This window comes from Balaenoptera borealis (genome assembly GCF_965194805.1).
Source record: "Balaenoptera borealis genome assembly, chromosome: 20".
Lineage (NCBI taxonomy): Eukaryota > Metazoa > Chordata > Mammalia > Artiodactyla > Balaenopteridae > Balaenoptera > Balaenoptera borealis.
This window is the reverse complement of record NC_138879.1, coordinates 51,598,039-51,617,567: the sequence shown is the minus strand read 5'-3', so window position 1 is coordinate 51,617,567 and position 19,529 is coordinate 51,598,039. Positions and strand designations below refer to the sequence as shown.

At 50.0% G+C, this 19,529-nt stretch overlaps 1 protein-coding gene across 14 annotated transcripts in view; it reads left to right on the top strand.

Moving 5' to 3' along the window:
* The window catches only part of MINK1 (misshapen like kinase 1), a 50,237-nt gene that overhangs the window by 16,295 nt on the left and 14,413 nt on the right, over positions 1-19,529 (top strand). For all 14 annotated transcript variants that reach the window (XM_082371007.1, XM_082371003.1, XM_082371009.1 and 11 more), the window contains exons 2-4: positions 17,044-17,109; positions 18,745-18,801; positions 18,899-19,024. In XM_082371007.1, coding sequence (XP_082227133.1) covers positions 17,044-17,109; positions 18,745-18,801; positions 18,899-19,024 — 249 coding nt within the window. The remainder of the gene's footprint in view (positions 1-17,043; positions 17,110-18,744; positions 18,802-18,898; positions 19,025-19,529) is intronic.

The window sequence follows — 19,529 nt, the reverse complement described above, 5'->3', positions numbered from 1 at the left end:
CCTCCTCCGTGAGCTTGGTGTCTGCCAGCGCGAACGGCCTTGACATCTCCCCCTTCCAGCCGCCTGCTTCCGCGCTCTGCCCTTTCTCTCCCGAGCATCTGCTTCCCAGGGACCACCCCTCCCCCCACCCCTTTCAGCCCTACCTCCAAGGTCATCATTCTTTTTTTTTTCTCCCTTCTCTCTCACCTGCCCTCCTCACAATTCTACTTTTTTACCTTGTTTCTTTTCTCCCGAGCTGCCACTTTTCACTCTAAATCCCAGTAACACCAACAGTCTTGGTAAATCACCTTTTGACAGTGTGTTTCTTGCTCTATGGGAGGCAAGTCTCTTCATAATGACTGTGCAAATTTGTAGCACTTTGTGGATATCAAAATGTTTTTACATCCGTGAACTCTTGTGGGATGGGGTTGGGTAGGTAAGGAAAAGAGGCTCTGGGAGCTTAAGTGACTTGCTGATTTGCCTCCATTACATGAAAGAATCAGAACCAGTGCCCAGGCCTTCTGATTCCTAGTGAGGTATAAACCCTAACCATTCCCTATCATTCTATATTACTAGACTCCTGGCTGCCTTTCTGCTTCAGCTAAGAAAATACTTCCCCGAGTTATCCTCTTATACTTTTGAACCTTCTTTTAAGTTGTCTAAGATGCGTCTTTCTTCTGCCCTTCACCTAACCCAGCCTCTGCCCACTTCTTTCTCCTTTCCAAAATGCTTCGCTCTTTTCTCCTTCAGGAACCTTCCCCTTTACCTCTTCTTGTCCTGTTGCCTCCTGCGGTGTTTGGGTCCTTATTAATGTTTTCATTTGGGTTTAGCCAGCTATATAGGAGTTTGTGCCTTAAGAAAGTCCGCTTTCTAGTAATACATGTTTACCAAGTATATAAATTAGGGAGCGCTGACTCACATAACAAAAGAGGATTCACTTTTAGTAGCTGCCCTAGTACATTGCTTTTAAGTGAATATTTGTGGATTATTTTGGAAAAATGGAGATAAACCCAAAACCTAGTGTTAGAAACCATTGCAGGAGGGAAAGGGGATGGTTCTTCTGGATAACACCAACTTGCTTTTGTTTCTATATTTATTCATTCAACAGAAGGGTATTGAATGTGGCCTTGACCTCTAAGGCTTAGTCTTACAGAAGACGGACAATTAAAGAATCAATCACAAAAATGTAATTGGTGCCATGAAAGGGGCCGTACAGAGTACTGTGGGAGCAGGATAGTCAGGGAAACTTCCTGGAGGAGGTGATGTCTGTGTTGAGGTCTGGAAGGATGGGCATGGGGCATGCAGGTAAAGGGGAGGGGAGAGATGCCCTTGGAAGGGTGGACAGCATGTACGAAGACCCAGAGGTGAGAAGGGGCAAGGGGTATTAGAAGAACCGAGAGAAATCCAGTAGAGTGCATTCCTGCTCCTCTGCCTCCTCCCCACACCAGCAAGAAACAAATGACCTCAGAATGGGAACGGGCAGGGCTCCAGATTAACCATCCCTGGGATCATCAGCTGTAAGGCAGTCAGATCTGAGCTTAAGGAAGAACCTCTTTGGCCCACAGAAGGCAAATGGAATCCAGTGGACAAAGCTCTGGGGTGTGTGTGCTGTGCCTCCTTGGATTTGCCATCAGAAGACTGACCAGGTTCCACTTTGAAAACACTTAACGTCTTGGAGCCTTGGTTTTCTCATCTGTGAAATGGGGTAATAATTCCTGCCTGGCTTCCCTACAGGTCAGAGGCACAAATGAGATAATGACTGTGAAAGCACCTGTAGATTGTGGAGAGCTAGGTGATTGGCTGATGGCAGCAGTGGCAGCAGCTGGGAGGTGGTGAACTTGATTCTCCTGGTTACAGAGACTGATTCTTGTGGCAGAGCCAAGGTCAAACTCTGATAGCTTGTAACATTTTAAACGCAAAGGCCTTAAAAAGTTGAGACCTGAGAAGTGAGTATCAGAGAGGTAAAGGGAAGATACCACCTCAGCTGCCTGGAAGACTTTCCAAGATCTTCCGGCTCTGGGCAGGGGGATGGCTAGAATGACCTCCAGCACTCTTCAGACCTGAGGCTGGGGTTTGTCCCCACAGGCCTGCAGTTCTCTGTTTTCCCTTAGGTTCTGGAGGCAGGCGAAACCTCAGAAGCCGGCTGTTTATCTTTTAGGTTTTTTGGTTTATTTTAAAATTTCTGACTGCAATGGTAATTTTTTTCCCTTTCCCTTTCCCCACTTCTCCAGCTCAGCATCAGAAAGAGACCATCTGTCCCCTGCCTTGCTTGCGGCCATTTTAGAACCAGCACAAGGCTGCTTGAATTCTGGGCCCCTCTTCTCCTCCCCTCTCTCCCCTACTGCCTGACTTTCTCTCCTCTGCTCCTTCGTCTAGCTCCCTGCTACCCACCTCCTGTGGGCCTCTCCATCCATGAAGACCTCTGGTCTGGATCAAGCCCCCAGCCCAGGGCCTGCGTCCGCGGGGATCCTGGGCATTAGGGTGTGCAGGGGAACTGCTCCCAGCCCGGCTCAGGCAGGGCTCCTGTCTGCTCTTACTGGTTTCTGATCAGCATGGTATTTGTGTCTATGTGTGTGTCGGGTCTGCACTTGCTTCTTCCTCTGCATGTATCTGTGTGTGTGTGTGTGTGTGTGTGCGTGCGTTCATGTTCGTGTGTATGTCCTTCTGGCGTAGAGACCCAGGAGGAGTGACTTAAAAACTACCCTCCTGCCAGCACATAAATATCTCTCCTGGTTTCTTTCCCGCCCCTCTACTCCCAGGGCATACTTGATTTCCTCCCCTCCTGCACTCCTTTCCCGTAAAAATACTTCAAATCTGCCGATAAACAGAGGACTAGTGCGTCACAGTGTGGAACCAGAATAAAAGGATGCAATTCAGTTCCGCAGTGTGAGGGGTAGGCTTATCCAGAGCAGAGTGGAGTGTCAGTTTTAGAGAGTAATGAAAGCTGGAAAAGGAGTTTCTTGAAGGCCGTCCAGTTTATTACTGGACGTTGTGGACACTGGGGAATTGAGGAGGTTTTTAACCTCCCTTTTGAGCTCTCTTCCGTCCAGTTTGTTGGCTCAGTGAGGAGGTGCCATGACGATCCTTCTGCCGGGTTCCTTTTTCCCACGGGAGTATTTGTCTTTATGCTTTGGCCTTGGGCCCGCTTTCCATACTGAGCCCTTGGGGTAGGAATGGGGGTAACACGACACACTCCCTGGGTTGGCAGAGGGTAGATGGAGGCCGACTCAGGCCTCGGAGGGCCACCTTCTGTTGACAGAGGCAGGCGTCTGGACCCCTTGGGTCCTTGGGGCTGTGTCTGCTTTCTCTGCTTGGGGATGAAGGAAGAGGTGACCTGATGAAACTTTTCCTGCCACTTCCCTATCCCCAGCCCACACATTTGTTCCCATTTGCCTCCTCTTAACCCACGTTCTTTCTCCGAAACACACACCCTCCCACATTTCTTCTCCTGTGCATACGTATACGCACGTCCTTTATACAGCTGCTCACCGCTAACTGAGGGGCATCCAGTGTCCACCCTCCACCAGAACACCCGCCCCCGCCCCCGCCCCCTCCACCATCTCTGCCAGCACTGAGTGTGCCTGCATCTCTGTGGGATTCGAGCTGCTGGGGAAACCTGTCTGCCGTTTTCTGGTGGCGGCTCCGATAGAAGGGGTTTAGGGTTAGTGATCTGGTTGGTAGTGGGACTAAGGGATGGGGTTTAAAGCTGCATTTGTATGGCAGTCAGTGTTTTAGTGCTTAGATGGTTGGTGTTTGGGGGGTGGTTTTGAGGCCGCTGATGAGCTTCTAGCAGATTGAAGGTCCCCCTCCCCCAGGCTGTGCCTTGGTACCAGCCCTGCCTTTGCCCCCCCTCTTCCTCTTTGTGTGGGCCTGCTGGGTCACAGGAAGAGCTCAGGAAAACAGGCCTATTGTTTTCCTCAGGGGGGGAGGGCGGGAGGGCCTCTCAAGCCAGCCTAGTCTCAGTACTAGATAAATAGAGGCTCCACAGGCTCTGGCAGCCCCGTTCTTCCAGGCAAGAGGGTGGTTTGGCTCCGCACTCCATCCTGCCAGCTCTCGTTGGTTCCCTCTGTGGACCGCAAGTTCCCATTCTCTTTCCCTAGTGGCCCCGCGGTTCTTTTTCCCGTCCCCCATCTGTATCACAGGTTTCTCTGAGTCTGTGGTCCTCTGTGGAGTCCTGGTGTGCTCGGCAATAGGGGGAGGGGGGGCTGTGGCCCCCCCCTCCCCAGCACTTGTCCTTCTATCCCCCCAACCCTGGCACTGGCACCCGCCTCCTGGCAGTGCTCCCCCATTTGGGGTAGGATGGCACCTTGCCCGGGTTAGGGAACCACACTGGTTTCAGTAGGAGGACCTGCCAGGGCATATCCCAGTGAATAGTCACTGCTGGGCCTGAAGCACCGGAGAGACCAGACCTTCCCTTGTCTCTTTCCCAAGGATTCTCAGCCCTTCCCAAGCTTTAGAGTTCTAGGTCTTTCTAGTTCTTTCTACCATTCCAGCAGCCTCCTAGAATCTCCTGGAATTCTTAATGGATGGGCCCTTCCAGCTCAGAAATCCTGTAACTTTAAGACTCATGGGTCAGCAAAAAAAGCGGGGGACAGATTTTCCTATCCGACCTGCTTCTCCTACAGTTGCCTCACAAGCAATCTTACCCCTGATGTTTTAGCATATGTAACTCTTCTCCACATGTTAATTCTCTGTGTTAGTGTCTGATTTATAAGCTCCTAGAAGGTAGACCCAAGGTTTAAGAAGGCAGTCTTTGGCAGGCAGTTTAAAAAGATGCTGCAAATATTGATAATAACAGTTTGCATTTGTTAGATACTTCAGAAACCCCTGTACCCCTCAGGGGATTTCATCTGTGTGCAGAGCAGACACAGCACACACGTCTCTCCCCACTTGGAGGTGGATGATCTGAAGCAGCACAGGGGGACGCATGTGGTTAGAAGAGGTGTTATCGGTGGAACAGCCCTGGGGCTGAGGGTCTGATCTGCCAGCTCTGGACCACTTCAAGAAATGTGACCCCGGGACTTCCCTGGTGGTGCAGTGGTTAAGAATCCACCTGCCAATGCAGGGGACATGGGTTCGAGCCCTGGTCCAGGAAGATCCCACATGCCACGGAGCAACTAAGCCCGTGCGCCACAACTACTGAGCCTGCGCTCTAGAGTCCGCGAGTCACAACTGCTGAGCCTGCGTACCACAACTGCTGAGCCCACGCACTGTAACTGCTGAAGCCCGCACACCTAGAGCCCATGCTCCGCAACAGGAGAAGCCACCGCAATGAGAAGCCCGCGCACTGCAACGAAGAGTAACCCCTGCTCGCCGCAACTAGAGAAAGCCCGCACCCAGCAATGAAGACCCAACGCAGCCATAAATAAATAAATAGATAGATAGATAGACAGATAGATAGAAATGTGACCCCAAACGAAGGCCCAACGCAGCCATAAATGAATGAATGAATGAATGAATGAAAGAAATGACCCCAAACCTGAGGGGCTGGCCTCCTTTTGCCCCTTCTGTCACCCACCCCTTCATCCTGATTCCACCGTGACCCCAGACTGCTCCTGTACATTTCTAGGTACCCACAAACTAATTGTGAGGGAGCAGTTGGGGTTTTCTCCTTCTCTCCTTCCCATGTCCTGCAGCCGTGGCTCACGGCTCCCCGTCCTTGAGCTTCAGTTATTATTTTCCCCGCTGCCACCCCATCCCAGCCAGTCCTCAAACATTAATGCATAAACTCTTTCACGTTTTTCTCTTGGGAAATAGTCACAGCGTTCCTTTTTCACCTAATCTCAGTCAGTACTACTGCATTAAAATGATTCCTTGGTTTCCAGAGAAGGAAAAGGAGAATGCCAGTTGGTGCTGACCAGGGTCAGAGTAACTGCCTTGCTGTCTTTCGGAGCTCTGTTCGCCATCTTCCCCTTGTGCTTTCTCCAGATACGAGCTGGTGGGGGGATCCAGGGAGCCCCTTGAGGGTCCGCAGAGCAAGGAAGGAAGAGCCCAAGGCCAGCTTGTGCCCAGTTCTCTCCTGGCTAGTCCTGGTGAGCAGAGCCCACGACGAAGGTGCAGGTCGGCGCCTTGGGATGGATCAGGGCTCTGTGCCCAGTCCTTTCGTTTGGCTGGCTTTTATCGAGCACATAGCATGTCAGATGCTGGGGAGATTCCGAAGCGCAAGGCAGTGCCTTTCAGGAAGTCTTCGGGCGACAGCTGGGGAGACTAACTCACTCGAAATCATTAAAGGGGTACTTAGAGGAGAAGAGTCTGAAGGGACAGCCCATTCCGTCTGCCCCCTTGCCCCGCCTCCGGCTGCGTGTCTCCACTTTACCCACCCAGCTCGGCACCTCTTCTCTCCCTCCAGCCCCTCCAGCTCTTTTGTTTATCCTCCACTTCTTGCAGAACGCTTTCCTTGACCAAACCCACCTCTACCTTGCTCTGCTGGCATTTAAAGGTTAAATCAACAAGCATCTGAGCACCTCACAGGTACTTAGAAATGCACCTGGTGCTGTAAGGAAAACAGGAATAGGCGCCAGGCGATTCGAGAGTTGTGCGAGGGCAACATCCTGCGTGAGCTGCATGTCACTGCATGTGTGCACGTGCGTGTCGGGTTGAAATGCGCGTGTGGAACGCGGTCCTTTGTATTGCACCTGGAGGTACATCTACCCGGAGAGTTATTGCAGATTACATCACTGCTGTCTCTTCATACCTGAACACGTACAATTATAAATCGTAAATGACATCATATGACGTAAAGCCCGGTGCCATGTAACATCTCTCTGGCAGTTTTTGACCTGGATGAGGGGGTCTGTCAGGTGGCTCAGAGCCCCACTCTTCAGTAATTGATTCCAACACTTCTATGCTGCCTTCCGCAACGTGTCCACCAACTGAAGGCTTTATAGAGTTTTAATGTATAAAATATATGGAGGATAAGAAATGCTTAGTAACATAAACCCCAATGAGTGAAAGAAAGTAGCCACAGACTGTCATTCCACGTGTTCACAATGCAACAAAAGTGATTTTGCGTATGGTACAGATTCCAAGCTGCCCAGGTAATATAATAAAACATTTGGGCACCTATATCAGCGCAAGTCTGCAGAGCTCTCGTACCAGATGGTACCCAGACATCACCTGAGCATGGTTCCTGCCCTGAAAGAGCTTCTCTTCTACTTGGGGAGATGAGACATAATCATGAGAAAAGTTAAATAGTGATGTTGCGATCTGGCTTGTTCGGTTGCAGGGAACCTGCTCGAGTGAGGGTGAATAAAGGGGTAGTTAGAGCAGAGACTCTGGAGCCGGGCTGCACGCATTCAAATCCTGGCTCTGCCACTTAATTAGCTATTGGGCAAGTTACTTACCCTCGCTGAGCCTCAGTTCACTCATGTGTAAAATGAGAATCATAATAGTATCAATGTCGTGGAGTTTTGTGGGGTTAAATTCAGTGGTATGTGTAAAGCTCTTAGAACAGCGCTGGCTCTCACTGTTGATTTTTATTTAATTCAAGGTCCACAGTCTCACCGCAGTCCGAGCACATGAACTGCACACAGCATACATAGCCAGTTCCTTGGAGATGGAAATGTAGGGTGGAGCTGGGTCATGGTAGCACCAGGGCGCACAGGGAGAACCAGTCAGGTCTCCCCGCCACTTCCCTCTCCCTCCTTTCTGCTCACAAACAGCCTCTGCTTTCCTTTACTGAGATAAGAATGGCCTCTGCAGCCCTGACTCTCCAGGTACCTACCTGGCATCTTCCCTCTGGGTTTTAGTTGGAATGGCTGAGAGGGAAATTTGCCCTCGTTCGTTTCTTCTCTTGGTCTTGGACTGGCTACCTTTGGACCAGGAGCCCATCTCTTGGACTCATGAGCTATGACTAGGGCAAGAAAGGGATCTAATGATTGAAAACGTGGTCCCTTAGGCAACAGGAGCTTTGATCAGGGCAAAGCAGGCCTGGGAGTCAACTTCTGAGGTCAAACCTTGGCTCCATCACTTCCTGGCTGTGTGTAATCCTGGGCATGTCATTTAATTGCTCTAAACTTCCTTCCCTGTGAAATAAATACGCCAATAAGCACCTACCTTAGAGTTTGCTATGAGATTATACTTCTGAAGTGCTCAGCAGTACCAGGACCAAAGAAAATGCTCAAAAACTATTAGCTGTTTAATTATTAGAGGGATATGGGGAGAGTGGGCAATGAAAGAGATCTGTGAGACAGAAAATGTGGGAGATCTCATGAGGTAATCAAGATAAGGGCCACAGGGATGGGACAGATAATAGCATTCATTGCTCAGAGGGTCCTGGGAAGGCTTTTAGACCCCAGCTTAAATATGTCGTCCTTAGTAGCGCCTTTCCCTGATTCCCCAGACTTGGTCAAGTTTGTTCTCTTAGCACCCTGTGCTTCTCCGTGGCACATGAGCGGTACCACAGTTATAATTAAAGAATTGTAGAGTTGTTTAGTGTCTGCCTCCCCCATCAGAACGGAAACACCCTTACGGCAGGGACTGCCCCATTTTACTCATTGCTGTATTCCAGAGCCTAACACAACTCCTGGCACACAGTAAGGAAGTAATACATAGTCATCCGGTTGGCAGCTTCGTGGAGTGTGGACTTGAGCATTTAGAATCATAGAGTTAGAACTGGAAAGTTTTCTTGTTGAAAGGGAACCCAGAGAGGTTAAGTGACTTGCCCCCAGACACACAGCCTGTTAGCAGCAGAGCCAAGAATAGAAACCAGGTTGCCTAATTCTATATCATATACACGGTTATGTTTTATCATTGTCTGTGTTTGTCTCAGGACTTTTTCACATGTGTTATTAGACCAGAAGCACTTTGGGGGGCTCCCTTTCATGTTAGTAGGGTAGCTTTCTTAGAATGGAAATTGTCACTAATCAACAATAATTTACTGAGCATTATGAGAGGGGCTTTGGGATTATTATTTTTAATAACAGCTCTATTGATATATAATTCACATAGCACAAAATTCACCCTTTTAAAGTATTTTAAAGTGGTTTTTAGTGTATTCACAGACTTGCTATCACCACTATCTAATTTCAGAACATTTTCATCAGCCCCAAATAAAACCCAGTACCCATTAGCAGTCACTACAATTCCTCCCTTTTCCCAGCCCCTGGAAACCACTAATCAATCTACTTTCTGTCTGTATGGATTTGCCTATTATAGACATTTCACATAAATGGAGCCTTACAATATGTGGGTTTTTTTTTTTTTAACTGTCTTCTTTCATTTAGCATAATGTTTTCAAGGTTCATCCATGCCATAGCATGTATCATTATTTCATACCTTTTTATTGCCTAATAATATTCCATTATTGGAATATCATATTAGTGGAATATCCATAAATGGATATATCACATCCATTCATCAGTTGATGGACATTGGATTGTTTCTACTTTTGGGCTCTTATGAATAAAGCTGCTGTGAACATTTTATGTACAGATTTTTGTGTGTTCATATGTTTTCAGTTATCTTGGGTATCTACCTAGGAGTAGAATTGCTGGGTCATGTGATAACTCTCTGTTTTACATCTTGAGGAACTGCTAAACTGTTTTCCAAAGTGACTACACAATTTTACATTCCCACCAGCAATGTATGAGGGTTCCAAGTTCTCCAGATCCCCGTCAGTGCTTGTTATTATCCGTCATTGTGATTATAGCTACCTTCGTGGGTGTGAAGTGGTGTCTTGTGGTTTTGGTTCGCGTTTCCCTAGTGACTCATGTAGAACATCTTTTCATGTGCTTATTGACCCCTGTATATCTTCTTTGGAGAAATGTCTATTCAGATCCTTTGCCCATTTTTTTTTTTTTTTTCCTTTGCCCATTTTTAAGTTGGGTTATTTCTCTTTTTTATTGTTGTTATTTTATTCTTGAGTTTCTTTTAGTATTCTGGATACAAGTCCCTTATCAGATATGTCTTTTATCTAGACACAAGTCCCTTATCGCTGATATATAATTTGCAAATGTTTTCTCCTATTCTGTGGGTTGTCTTTTCACTTTCTTGATGCTATTCTTTGAAACACAAAGGTTATAGATTTTGATGAAGTCCAGTTCACCTTTTTTTTGTTGTTGTTACTTGTGCTTTTGGTGTCATACGTAAGAAACCATTCCCTGATCCAAGATTACAAAGATTTACTCCTGTGTTTTCTTTTTTTTTTTTTTTTTATTGTTTTAGCTCTTACCTTTTTAGGTGATCCATTTTGGGTTAATTTTTTGTGTATGGTATGAGATACGGGTCCAAATTCATTCTTTTAAATATGGATATCCAGTTGTCCCAGCACCATTTGTTGAAAAGACTATTGAATGGTCTTGGTACTCTTTTTTTTTTTTAAATAAATTTATTTTATTTTATTTCGTTTTGGCTGCGTTGGGTCTTCGTTGCTGTGTGCAGGCTTTCTCTAGTTGCGGCAGGCATGGGCTACTCTTCGTTGCAGTGCAAAGGCTTCTCATTGCGGTGGCTTCTCTTGTTGTGGAGCACGGGCTCTAGGCTCATGGGCTTCAGTAGTTGTGGCACGAGGGCTCAGTAGTTGAGGCTCACGGGCTCTAGAGTGCAGGCTCAGTAGTTGTGGCGCACGGGCTTAGCTGCTTTGCGGCATGTGGGATCTTCCTGGACCAGGGCTCGAACCTGTGTCCCCTGCACTGGCAGGCGGATTCTTAACCACTGTGCCACCAGGGAAGTCCCAGTCTTGGTACTCTTGTTGAAAGTCAATTGGCCACAAATTTAAGAGTTTATTTTTGGATTCTCAATTCCAGTCCATTGATCTATATGTCTATCATTATGCCAGTATCACGGTATCTTTTTTTGTTTTCTCACGCTGTCTTGATTTCTGTAGCTTTATAGTAAGTTTTTAAGTTGAGAATTGTGAGTCCTTTAACTTCATTCTTCCTTTTCAAGATTTCTTGTCTCTTTTGGATCCCTTGCATTTCCATATGATTTTTAGGATAAGCTTGTCAATTTCTGCAAAACAAAAAACAGCTGGGATTTTGATAGAAGTGCACTGAATGTGTAGGTCTTAACAATACTAAGTCTTCTGATCCGTAAATACGAGATAGCTTTCCATTTAGTTAGAGCTTCTTTAATTTCTTTGAACAGTGTTTTAACAGTTTTCAGTGTACATGTTTCATACTTCTTTGGTTCGATTTATTCTTTTTGATGCTATTGTAAATAAATGGAATTGTTTTCTTAATTTCCTTTTTGAATCATTCATTGTAGTATATAGAAATAGAATTGGTTTTCATATACTGATCCTGCATCCTGCAACCTTGCTGAACTCGTTGATCAGTCTAATGGATGAGATTAATATGTGAAATTGAGGTTGAAGTTCATGGGTTGGATAGCTTGTGGTGGGCTAGAGTGGCTAGAAAAGATTTCTTGAAAAAAAAAAACCAAAAAACAAACAAACAAACAAACAAAAACCTTGGGATTTGGCTTGGCTGACAAGAGAGGTCATTTTTAGGGAGGGTTGGCCACATGAACATAGAAAAAAAGGGGCATGAGTTGAGTCAGTGCAGACGGAGCTGCTGCCGAGCTGTTGTAGGCGAGAGCGGTAGCACTCCACCTCCGTGACTCCACTCAGATCCCTGCTGCTGGCCGACAGTCCTGTACCTTCCATTCACCTGTTACTAACTCCCTAGAGCAGCTCAGTCTCTCCGAATGGGTCCATTGACCCTCTGCATTGGAATCACCCAGGGGATCTGTTAAACATACAGATTCCTGCTCCTCACCCCAGACCTATGGTGCTAAATCAGAATCTCTGGAGTAGGATCCTAGGATTCTTTTTTTTTTTTTAAATTATTTATTTATTTATTTATGGCTGTGTTGGGTCTTCGTTTCTGTGCGAGGGCTTTCTCCAGTTGCGGCAAGCGGGGGCCACTCTTCATCGCGGTGCGCGGGCCTCTCACTATCGCGGCCTCTCTTGTTGCGGAGCACAGGCTTCAGACGCGCAGGCTCAGTAATTGTGGCTCACGGGCCTAGTTGCTCCGCGGCATGTGGGATCTTCCCAGACCAGGGCTCGAACCCGTGTCCCCTGCATTGGCAGGCAGATTCTCAACCACTGCGCCACCAGGGAAGCCCCCTAGGATTCTTACATATCCTAAAGCACCCTGTGTAGCATCTATTCCAAGCTTTTCCACCTCATTCCTCAAGCCCCACACTCCTACTTGGCAGATGATCTTCCCTCTGACATAATCATTTAAGTCAAGGTCATTCGGTATTCATGGAGCTCCCCCATCTTCCTAACTCTTTAACCTCAACAGACCAGTGTCTCTTCACGTCTCATCTCTTCCGGTCCTTCTCTCTCCCTCCTTCATTAGTTACCCGCACCCTTGTCCCCACCCCTTTCGCCTCCCAGCAGCTGGCTGGACAAGAACCGGGCTGCTGAGGACAAAGAGTCTGGGCACCAAGGGAAGGAGCCGGTGAAGGCCGACAGTAGCATCGCGACAGAGCTATGCCTGTGCACAGAGGCGACCAGGGCCGCCTGGGGGCTTCCCAGCAGCAGAGCACCTCCCTCTGGGGGTGCCTCTTCTAGATCATCATCAAAGAGGGTGGCCAGGCACACGGACAGGCAGATATTCGAAGGGCCCACATTTAAAGCCAGATCAATGCATAAATCGTGTTTGAACTGTGGTATTACTCATGTCTGGGCATTCTGAATCCTTGGCTATGTGTGTCAGGGAGAAATAGGCACTGTTGTATTTGATCATTGCTGTAATCCAGTGGAAGATACAGTTTACATACTAATACATACGCACACGTGTATATCATTTAAAAAATGAATTCGTCAGGCATCATCAGTCTCCTCTCTTTTTGTCTTCTTCCCTCCCCTATTTTATGAACATTTTATGTACAGATTTTTGTGTGTTCATATGTTTTCAATTATCTTGGGTATCTACCTAGGAGTAGAATTGCTGGGTCATGTGATAACTCTTAAGCATGAGAGAGCTTCCCTATTTTGCAAACCCTTGTGTCTGACCCTGCTGCCTCCTCTGCTTTTCCCCCTTCCTCTCAAAGTCAGACTTCTCCAGAGAGGGTGCTGCACCCCGAGCCTTCACTTCCTCATCACCCCGCCTCCCCCAGCCCCCGCTGTCTGCCTCCTGCTCTCACAGCTGCACTTTCCACAGGGATGCTCAGCGGCTCCCCCAGTGCTAAGGCCAGTGGCATTCCTCTCCGTCCTCTTTGACCGCCTCCCCTCTGCTGTCTGTTCTGTTCGCCGGTGTGCAGCACGTGGCCCTTCCTCCAAGAGGCTGGCCTTGGCCCTTCTAGTCCTCCTTCCCTGTGCACTCACCCTGGACACCGTGTCTCACACTCACAAACGTCCTCTAAATCTTTACCTCCAGACCCTTGTTTCTAGCTGCCTGTTAGACATTTACTTCTGTGCATCCCCTAACATCTCACACTCCACATCCAAACCCAAACTACTGCCCCTCAGCAGGGCCTGGCCTCCCCCACTCTTCAGTTCTTGTCACCACTCAGATACCACCTCTTCCAGGGAGCCTGCCTGAGATTCCCACTCTGAATTTAGTTCTGTCCCCTGAAACTGCAGAGCAGACTTTTTACCTAGTCCAGCTTCCTCTCAGTTGTGTGAGAAAGATGAGGCCCCAGACAGTTAAATACTTGCTCAGTTCCCTCTAGGAAGTCACTCTCCAGCGCTCTTGCCTCTACTCCAGACTTGAGTGCCTTCGATTGCTCTCATGGCGTGTAATCATAAACCGCCGCATGTCCATGTTGGGGTGCTTGGCCTGTCTGTAAAATCATAAGGCCCTTGAGGGACCGTCCGTGGTTCTCATACACCGTTGAGATCCCCGTTGTGCCTAACTGAGGACCTGTGACGCAGTCAGTGCACAATAAATATTTAATGGGTAAATGAAAGAAGGTAAAGTCACCTGACAGATCTCCCCTGATTAGGGCCCAGCCCAGTGCAGGGCCGATGTAGACACTCACTCAGGCAATATGTATCGGTTGGTTAATGATGGGGCAACTTTAAGCATCCGGCTTAGGTGCTGGGACTCCCTTCCGTGAGCAGCGGGGGGCCATGCCCGTTCTGGGCAGAGGAGTAAGATCAGGAAAGTGCTGTTTTTGGCAGCAGCAGCAGAAGGCAGGATGGCGAGGCAGGCGCTCCGGGAAGGAGGAGTGAAGGGGTGGGCCTGGGGTGGCACCTTCAGGAATGGAGAGGAGGAGACAAATGGGCATCTTGAAGGGAGAAAGGACAGGGTGAGTGTGAGGTGGAGAAGGAAGGGAGGGAGAAGAAGGTGCTGCAGAGGTGGACTTTGGTGAAGATGGTGCTGCTATTAAGAAGCAGAGGGCCCTCCCTGGTGGTGCAGTGGTTAAGAATCTGCCTGCCAATGCAGGGGGACACAGGTTCGAGCCCTGGTCCGGGAAGATCCCACATGCCACAGAGCAACTAAGCCCATGCGCCACAACTACTGAGCCTGCGCTCTAGAGCCCGTGAGCCACAACTACTGAGGCCGCGTGCCGCAACTACTGAAGCCCGCACGCCTACAGCCTGAGCTCCGCAACAAGAGAAGCCACTGCAATGAGAAGCCTGCGCACCGCAATGAAGAGTAGCCCCCGCTCGCCGCAACTAGGGAAAGCCGCACGCAGCAACAAAGACCCAATGCAGCCAAAAATAAATAATAAATAAATAAATAAATTTATTTAAAAAAAAAGAAGCCGAGCAGGGCCAGGCCTCTGTGGAGCACGTTCTGTGGAGGATGTTTGGTATCAGGACTGCTGTGTCACATGCATGGTCTCAGCTTAATCCTCAGAATAACCCTTTCAAGTAAGTGTGGTCTTCCTGGCTGTGGGTCAGGAAACAGGCTCGAAACCATTAAATCAGTATCTGAACCTGAGTGTCTGACCTCAAAGGCTGTCCTTTCATCCCTCAGTGCCTCCCAAACGTACCAGAAGGAGACAGACTGGGAGCTAAGATTACAAACTTAAATCTGTTTGTGCTGATCCGAGGTGATGGTGGTGTATCATCATGACTCTAAGAAGCCACTCACATTTCCCCTCTTAGATTAGGGGTGTCCAGAAAGTCAAGTCCATGAGTCCTTTTTCCTACCAGTATCCATCTCAGAAAGAATTAAGATGTAAGAAAGGACTTCCCAATGGTTAGGGTTAAGAGGCCGCAGAATGGATGAGGCCTTCTTTGGGGGAGATTTTTTTGGGAACTGTGTTCCCTTCACGCCTCTGAGTCTAGACTTCCAGGTGGATGAGGTAACTTCTTCCAGGTCCCCTGCAGCTCTCAGGTTCAGACAGACCTCTCATCAGCCCCCCACGCTGCACTGACATTTTCTCCCTTTCCTGTGGAGCCTGCTGTTTTTTAGACCTGTTCAAGGGGTTTTTTTTTAGTCACTTCAGCTGGAGCTAAATAATTGAACATAGAACCATGAAATTCTCGGTCTGGTCATCCCAGGCCCCTCCAGAGCCAGTGGAAGGAATCCCTCTGCAACTTCTATCAAGGCTTCCACCTGGGCAGTTCTGGGATATTCTTTCAGGCTGCTGCCTGCCAGGCCCTGGGCTCGGTGCTGGACACACAGGTGAGCAAGGAGGATTCAGGCCCTTCCTTCCGGAATTTATAGACAAGTTAGTGCACAGCCACAGTGCATGGTGGCACAGGCTCAGACAGGGACACCCAGGAGCCAGGGTGACACTTGCAGTCCTCCCGGGACATCCTAACAAAGCCTGGGGCTGGGGCCTCCCTGGTCTCCAGCACACCCAGGTTCCCTTCCACACGCTTGCTGCCGTGAATGAAGGAGGAGGATTGTTTGGTTTCGGGGTTTTTCTGGTTGTTTTCACAAAAATCCTATATTGGTTTTCAGAATCAGGGAGGAAGGAGTTTTGGATTATACGCTGTTAGGGCTGTCAGCGCAGGAGCACGGGCGTCGCCTGGGGAGTTTGCTTCCGAAGTAACATACGTCTTGTCTCCGTCCTGCCGGAAGGCGAGAACCTGCCTGTGAGCCTGTCCGGCGGAGGTGCAGGCAGCCCTGGGCCAGCCACTCAGCCTGCAGTCCCACTGCCCACCCTCTCTCTCTCAGAAAGAAGCCCTGCCAGGGCGGGGTGGGTGGCCTCCCAGCAGCTGTGCTGCTTGGCCCAGCCGGCGATGGGCCTCTTCGGGACGCTTTGTCTGAGCCCTGCGGGCCCTCTCCCCTCCTCTCCTGGTACTGCTTGGCTCGGGAAAGCGGGAGCTGCAAGTTCTCCCTTCTCACCACCCCTCCCTGCTCTCCATTCCCTGCCCAGGTCCCTGTTACCCGCCACATGCTGGGAGCCCTGGGGCTTAGGAGGACTGGGAAGGGGGAGAAGGGCACAAGGAGGGTGGCTTTCACATTTCGGCCCCTCCTAGCTTTCCTCATCCCTGCTTTTAAAAAATAAAATAACTTGTGCCTGGGGGACTTCCCTGGTGGCGCAGTGGTTAAGAATCCGCCTGCCAACGCAGGGCACACGCGTTCGATCCCTGGTCCGGTAAGATGCCACATGCCGCGGAGCAACTAAGCCCGTGCGCCACAACTACTGAAGCCCACGCACCTAGAGCCCGTGCTCCACAACAAAGAGAAGCCACCGCAATGAGAAGCCCGCGCACCGCAAGGAAGAGTAGCCCCCGCTCACTGCAACTAGAGAAAGCCCGCGCGCAGCAAGGAAGACCCAACGCAGCCAAAAATAAATAAATGAATAATAAAAAATAAAATGAAATAACTTGTGCCAGGCACCGTCTTAAGCATTTTATGGGCATTTCCTCGTTTGAAATTGACCCCAGCCCAGAGGTGGGTACTCAGGTATCCCATGGAGCAGATGAGGCCACAGGCTCTCAGAGTTTGTCACCGAGTTTGGAAGCAGCAGCATGTCTGAATAGCCAGAGGGTCTCTGACTTCTGTTTTCTCTCCCCTCCTTCTGACTTTTCCCCTAGAACATGAACTCTGACCCAGTCCAGGAAGAGGGCACCTGGCCATCAGGCCCGCCTGCAGCCCCATGTAGTAGTAGTCACTGTCGTCTCCTGGTTGAATAGCTCTTCCGTGTTTCTAGCTACATGGTCCTGTTCTGAAGTGCTGACACCTTATTCTTTCTCTCTCCCTCCCCCAGGACCCTGCTGGAATCTTTGAGCTGGTGGAGGTGGTCGGCAATGGAACCTACGGACAGGTGTACAAGGTGAGGCTCTGTGTGCAGCAGCGAGGCCCACTCCCATGGGCCTCCTAGGGAGTGGGCCCCAGTCTGGAGATTTGAGGGGGGCTGGGGGGAATTATAGGGGCTGGGGGCCCTGGCAAAGGGGAGGGAGGACCAGGGAGGGAGGGAGAGGAGAGGGATAAAAGTCATAAGGGAAGGAAGCAGCAAGAAGTGGGGTGTTTTTGCTGGCCTCTGCCTCTGAGTTTAGAACTAGTCCTGGGTGCGGCAGGAACAGTCTGGAGCTGGGTGGCGTATGGTACAGGGACACGGAGCAGTGGGAAGGGTATGGGGACGTGTGTGTCAGAGCTCAGAGGTGCAGTTTTGGGTTCTCCTGAGACCACAGGACTCAGGGTCGGGGGGACCTAGTGGGTGACCTTCTGCAGAGGGGAAACAGCTTTCTTGAGCTCCCCTGAGTGGCCTGCTGCAGGGCTGGAGCCCAAGCTCAGGCCCTCTACTTTTGAGGCCGCCTCTCTCCCCCACAGAAGTGGCATTTCCTTGACCACTGATTGTGGCTTCTAGCCTGGCCAGCCCAGCCCTTTCACGTGGTCTGACCACTGGTCACACTTGACTGGGGGGAGGCAGCTGCAGCAGAGAGATGTTAAGGCAGGTGCTGCCCCAGAGCGCATACCTGGCTGCTTTGTCTCCAGATACGATGCTCGGTTTTTCCACGAGTCTCCTCTGCATCTCAGGGGCCTGCATTTCCTGGGTCACTGGGACCACCTGTCTGTCTCTTACCCTTCTTCCCTGTGAGCTTTGGGAAGCAGGCGCCCCCCCATCCTCCCATCTCTTGCCTAGTTGTTGCCATGGAAACAGCAGCTCTGTGTTCTACTGCTTCTCTGGGCTTGGGGTCGTAAAAGACTGCTGAGGATAAAAATAATCCATGGCTGGCAATACCCCCACCCCACCCTTTCCCAGGAAGCCTTGGACTTTCATACCCAAGCCTGAGATGGCTCCTGCTAGGAATTTCAGAAGGATGGGGGGCGGGGGGGTGGGGATGGCAGGGACACACTCTAGAAGAAGTTTCTTCCCATTAGCACTGGTGATGGCATTGACATGTCAGTCAGCCCTTCTGTGTTTCTTCGAGTTCCCTAAAATCTCAGCTCTATCTTTATTCTTTCGTGTGGACAATAATAAAAAGCCTTGGGGGGGTGGTGATTCTGGGAAAGGCCTCCTGACCAGAGGGTATGGATCAGGAAAGCACGCAGGCAGTTTGTCTTGCATAGAAGATGCTGGAGAGGCAAAGCCCTCCCAGCCTCGTCCCCCAGCTCCCTCCAGCTCCGTCTGAGGATGGAGAGGTATCTTTTACTCCACATTCTAACTTTCAAACTGGGACGTCTAAGCCAGAGAGCCTGGAGCAGAGCACAAGGGTCTCTCACTCATCCCTCTTGAGCATTTCAGGGGAGGAGACCCTTCATCTTTATCCAGCGTAGCACTTGGAATCCAGCCTCGGCGGTTTTCCTGTAGCCCTCTGTCTATGACCAACCCATAAACTGAGGTGTCTAGCCACCATGAGGGGCACTTTGTAAGACAGAAAACAGCCAAAAGTTGTGGCCTCTCCCAAATTAAGCTCTTCCTGAGCGTAGACCCTGATCCCTCCACGCCTGGCTCTCTGTCCTGCAGGGTCGGCATGTCAAGACCGGGCAGCTGGCTGCCATCAAGGTCATGGATGTCACGGAGGTAGGGAGCTGTGTGGGGCAGAGGGAGGGTCAGAGCATTGAGAAGGGGGCTGGGGGGGGGGCGGACTCTCAGGGCTCACCTCCCCGGATTCACCTAGGATGAGGAGGAAGAGATCAAACAGGAGATCAACATGTTGAAAAAATACTCTCACCACCGCAACATCGCCACCTACTACGGGGCCTTCATCAAGAAGAGCCCCCCGGGGAATGACGACCAGCTCTGGGTGAGAAGCGCCCCTAGCCTGCCCACCTGCCCCTCCCCCAGTTAGTCCATCCATTCTCCCGCCTTTGTGCACAGCTCCTGGGAAAGCAACACATTAAAATATTTGTGGGTGTCGGCAAGACCCGAAGCGAACCCCTCCCGGCAGGTGCACAAGACTTTGTGGGCGATTACTCGGCCACAGCTTGCTGTAGCTCTTCTGGGCCTCCCCCAGATTCCCTCCTGGGCACAGACATGCCTAAGAGTCATCGCCCTCCCTAGCCTGGGCACTGGTGCCAGCTGATTCCCCAGCCTCACGCTTTCTGGTGCTCAGCCCAGCACAGAGGAGAGGGCAGAAGGGAGCACAGCCATGGCTGCAGGGCTGGAGCTCATGCCAGGTCCCCCCTCCCAGCGGTTGCCACACAAGTACTTATTGAGCACCCTCTGTGTACCCTGCACAGATAGTCATGACTTGTGGTCCCTGCCTCCAAGGCACTTAGTCTTTTTTGGGGAGACACACACACACACAC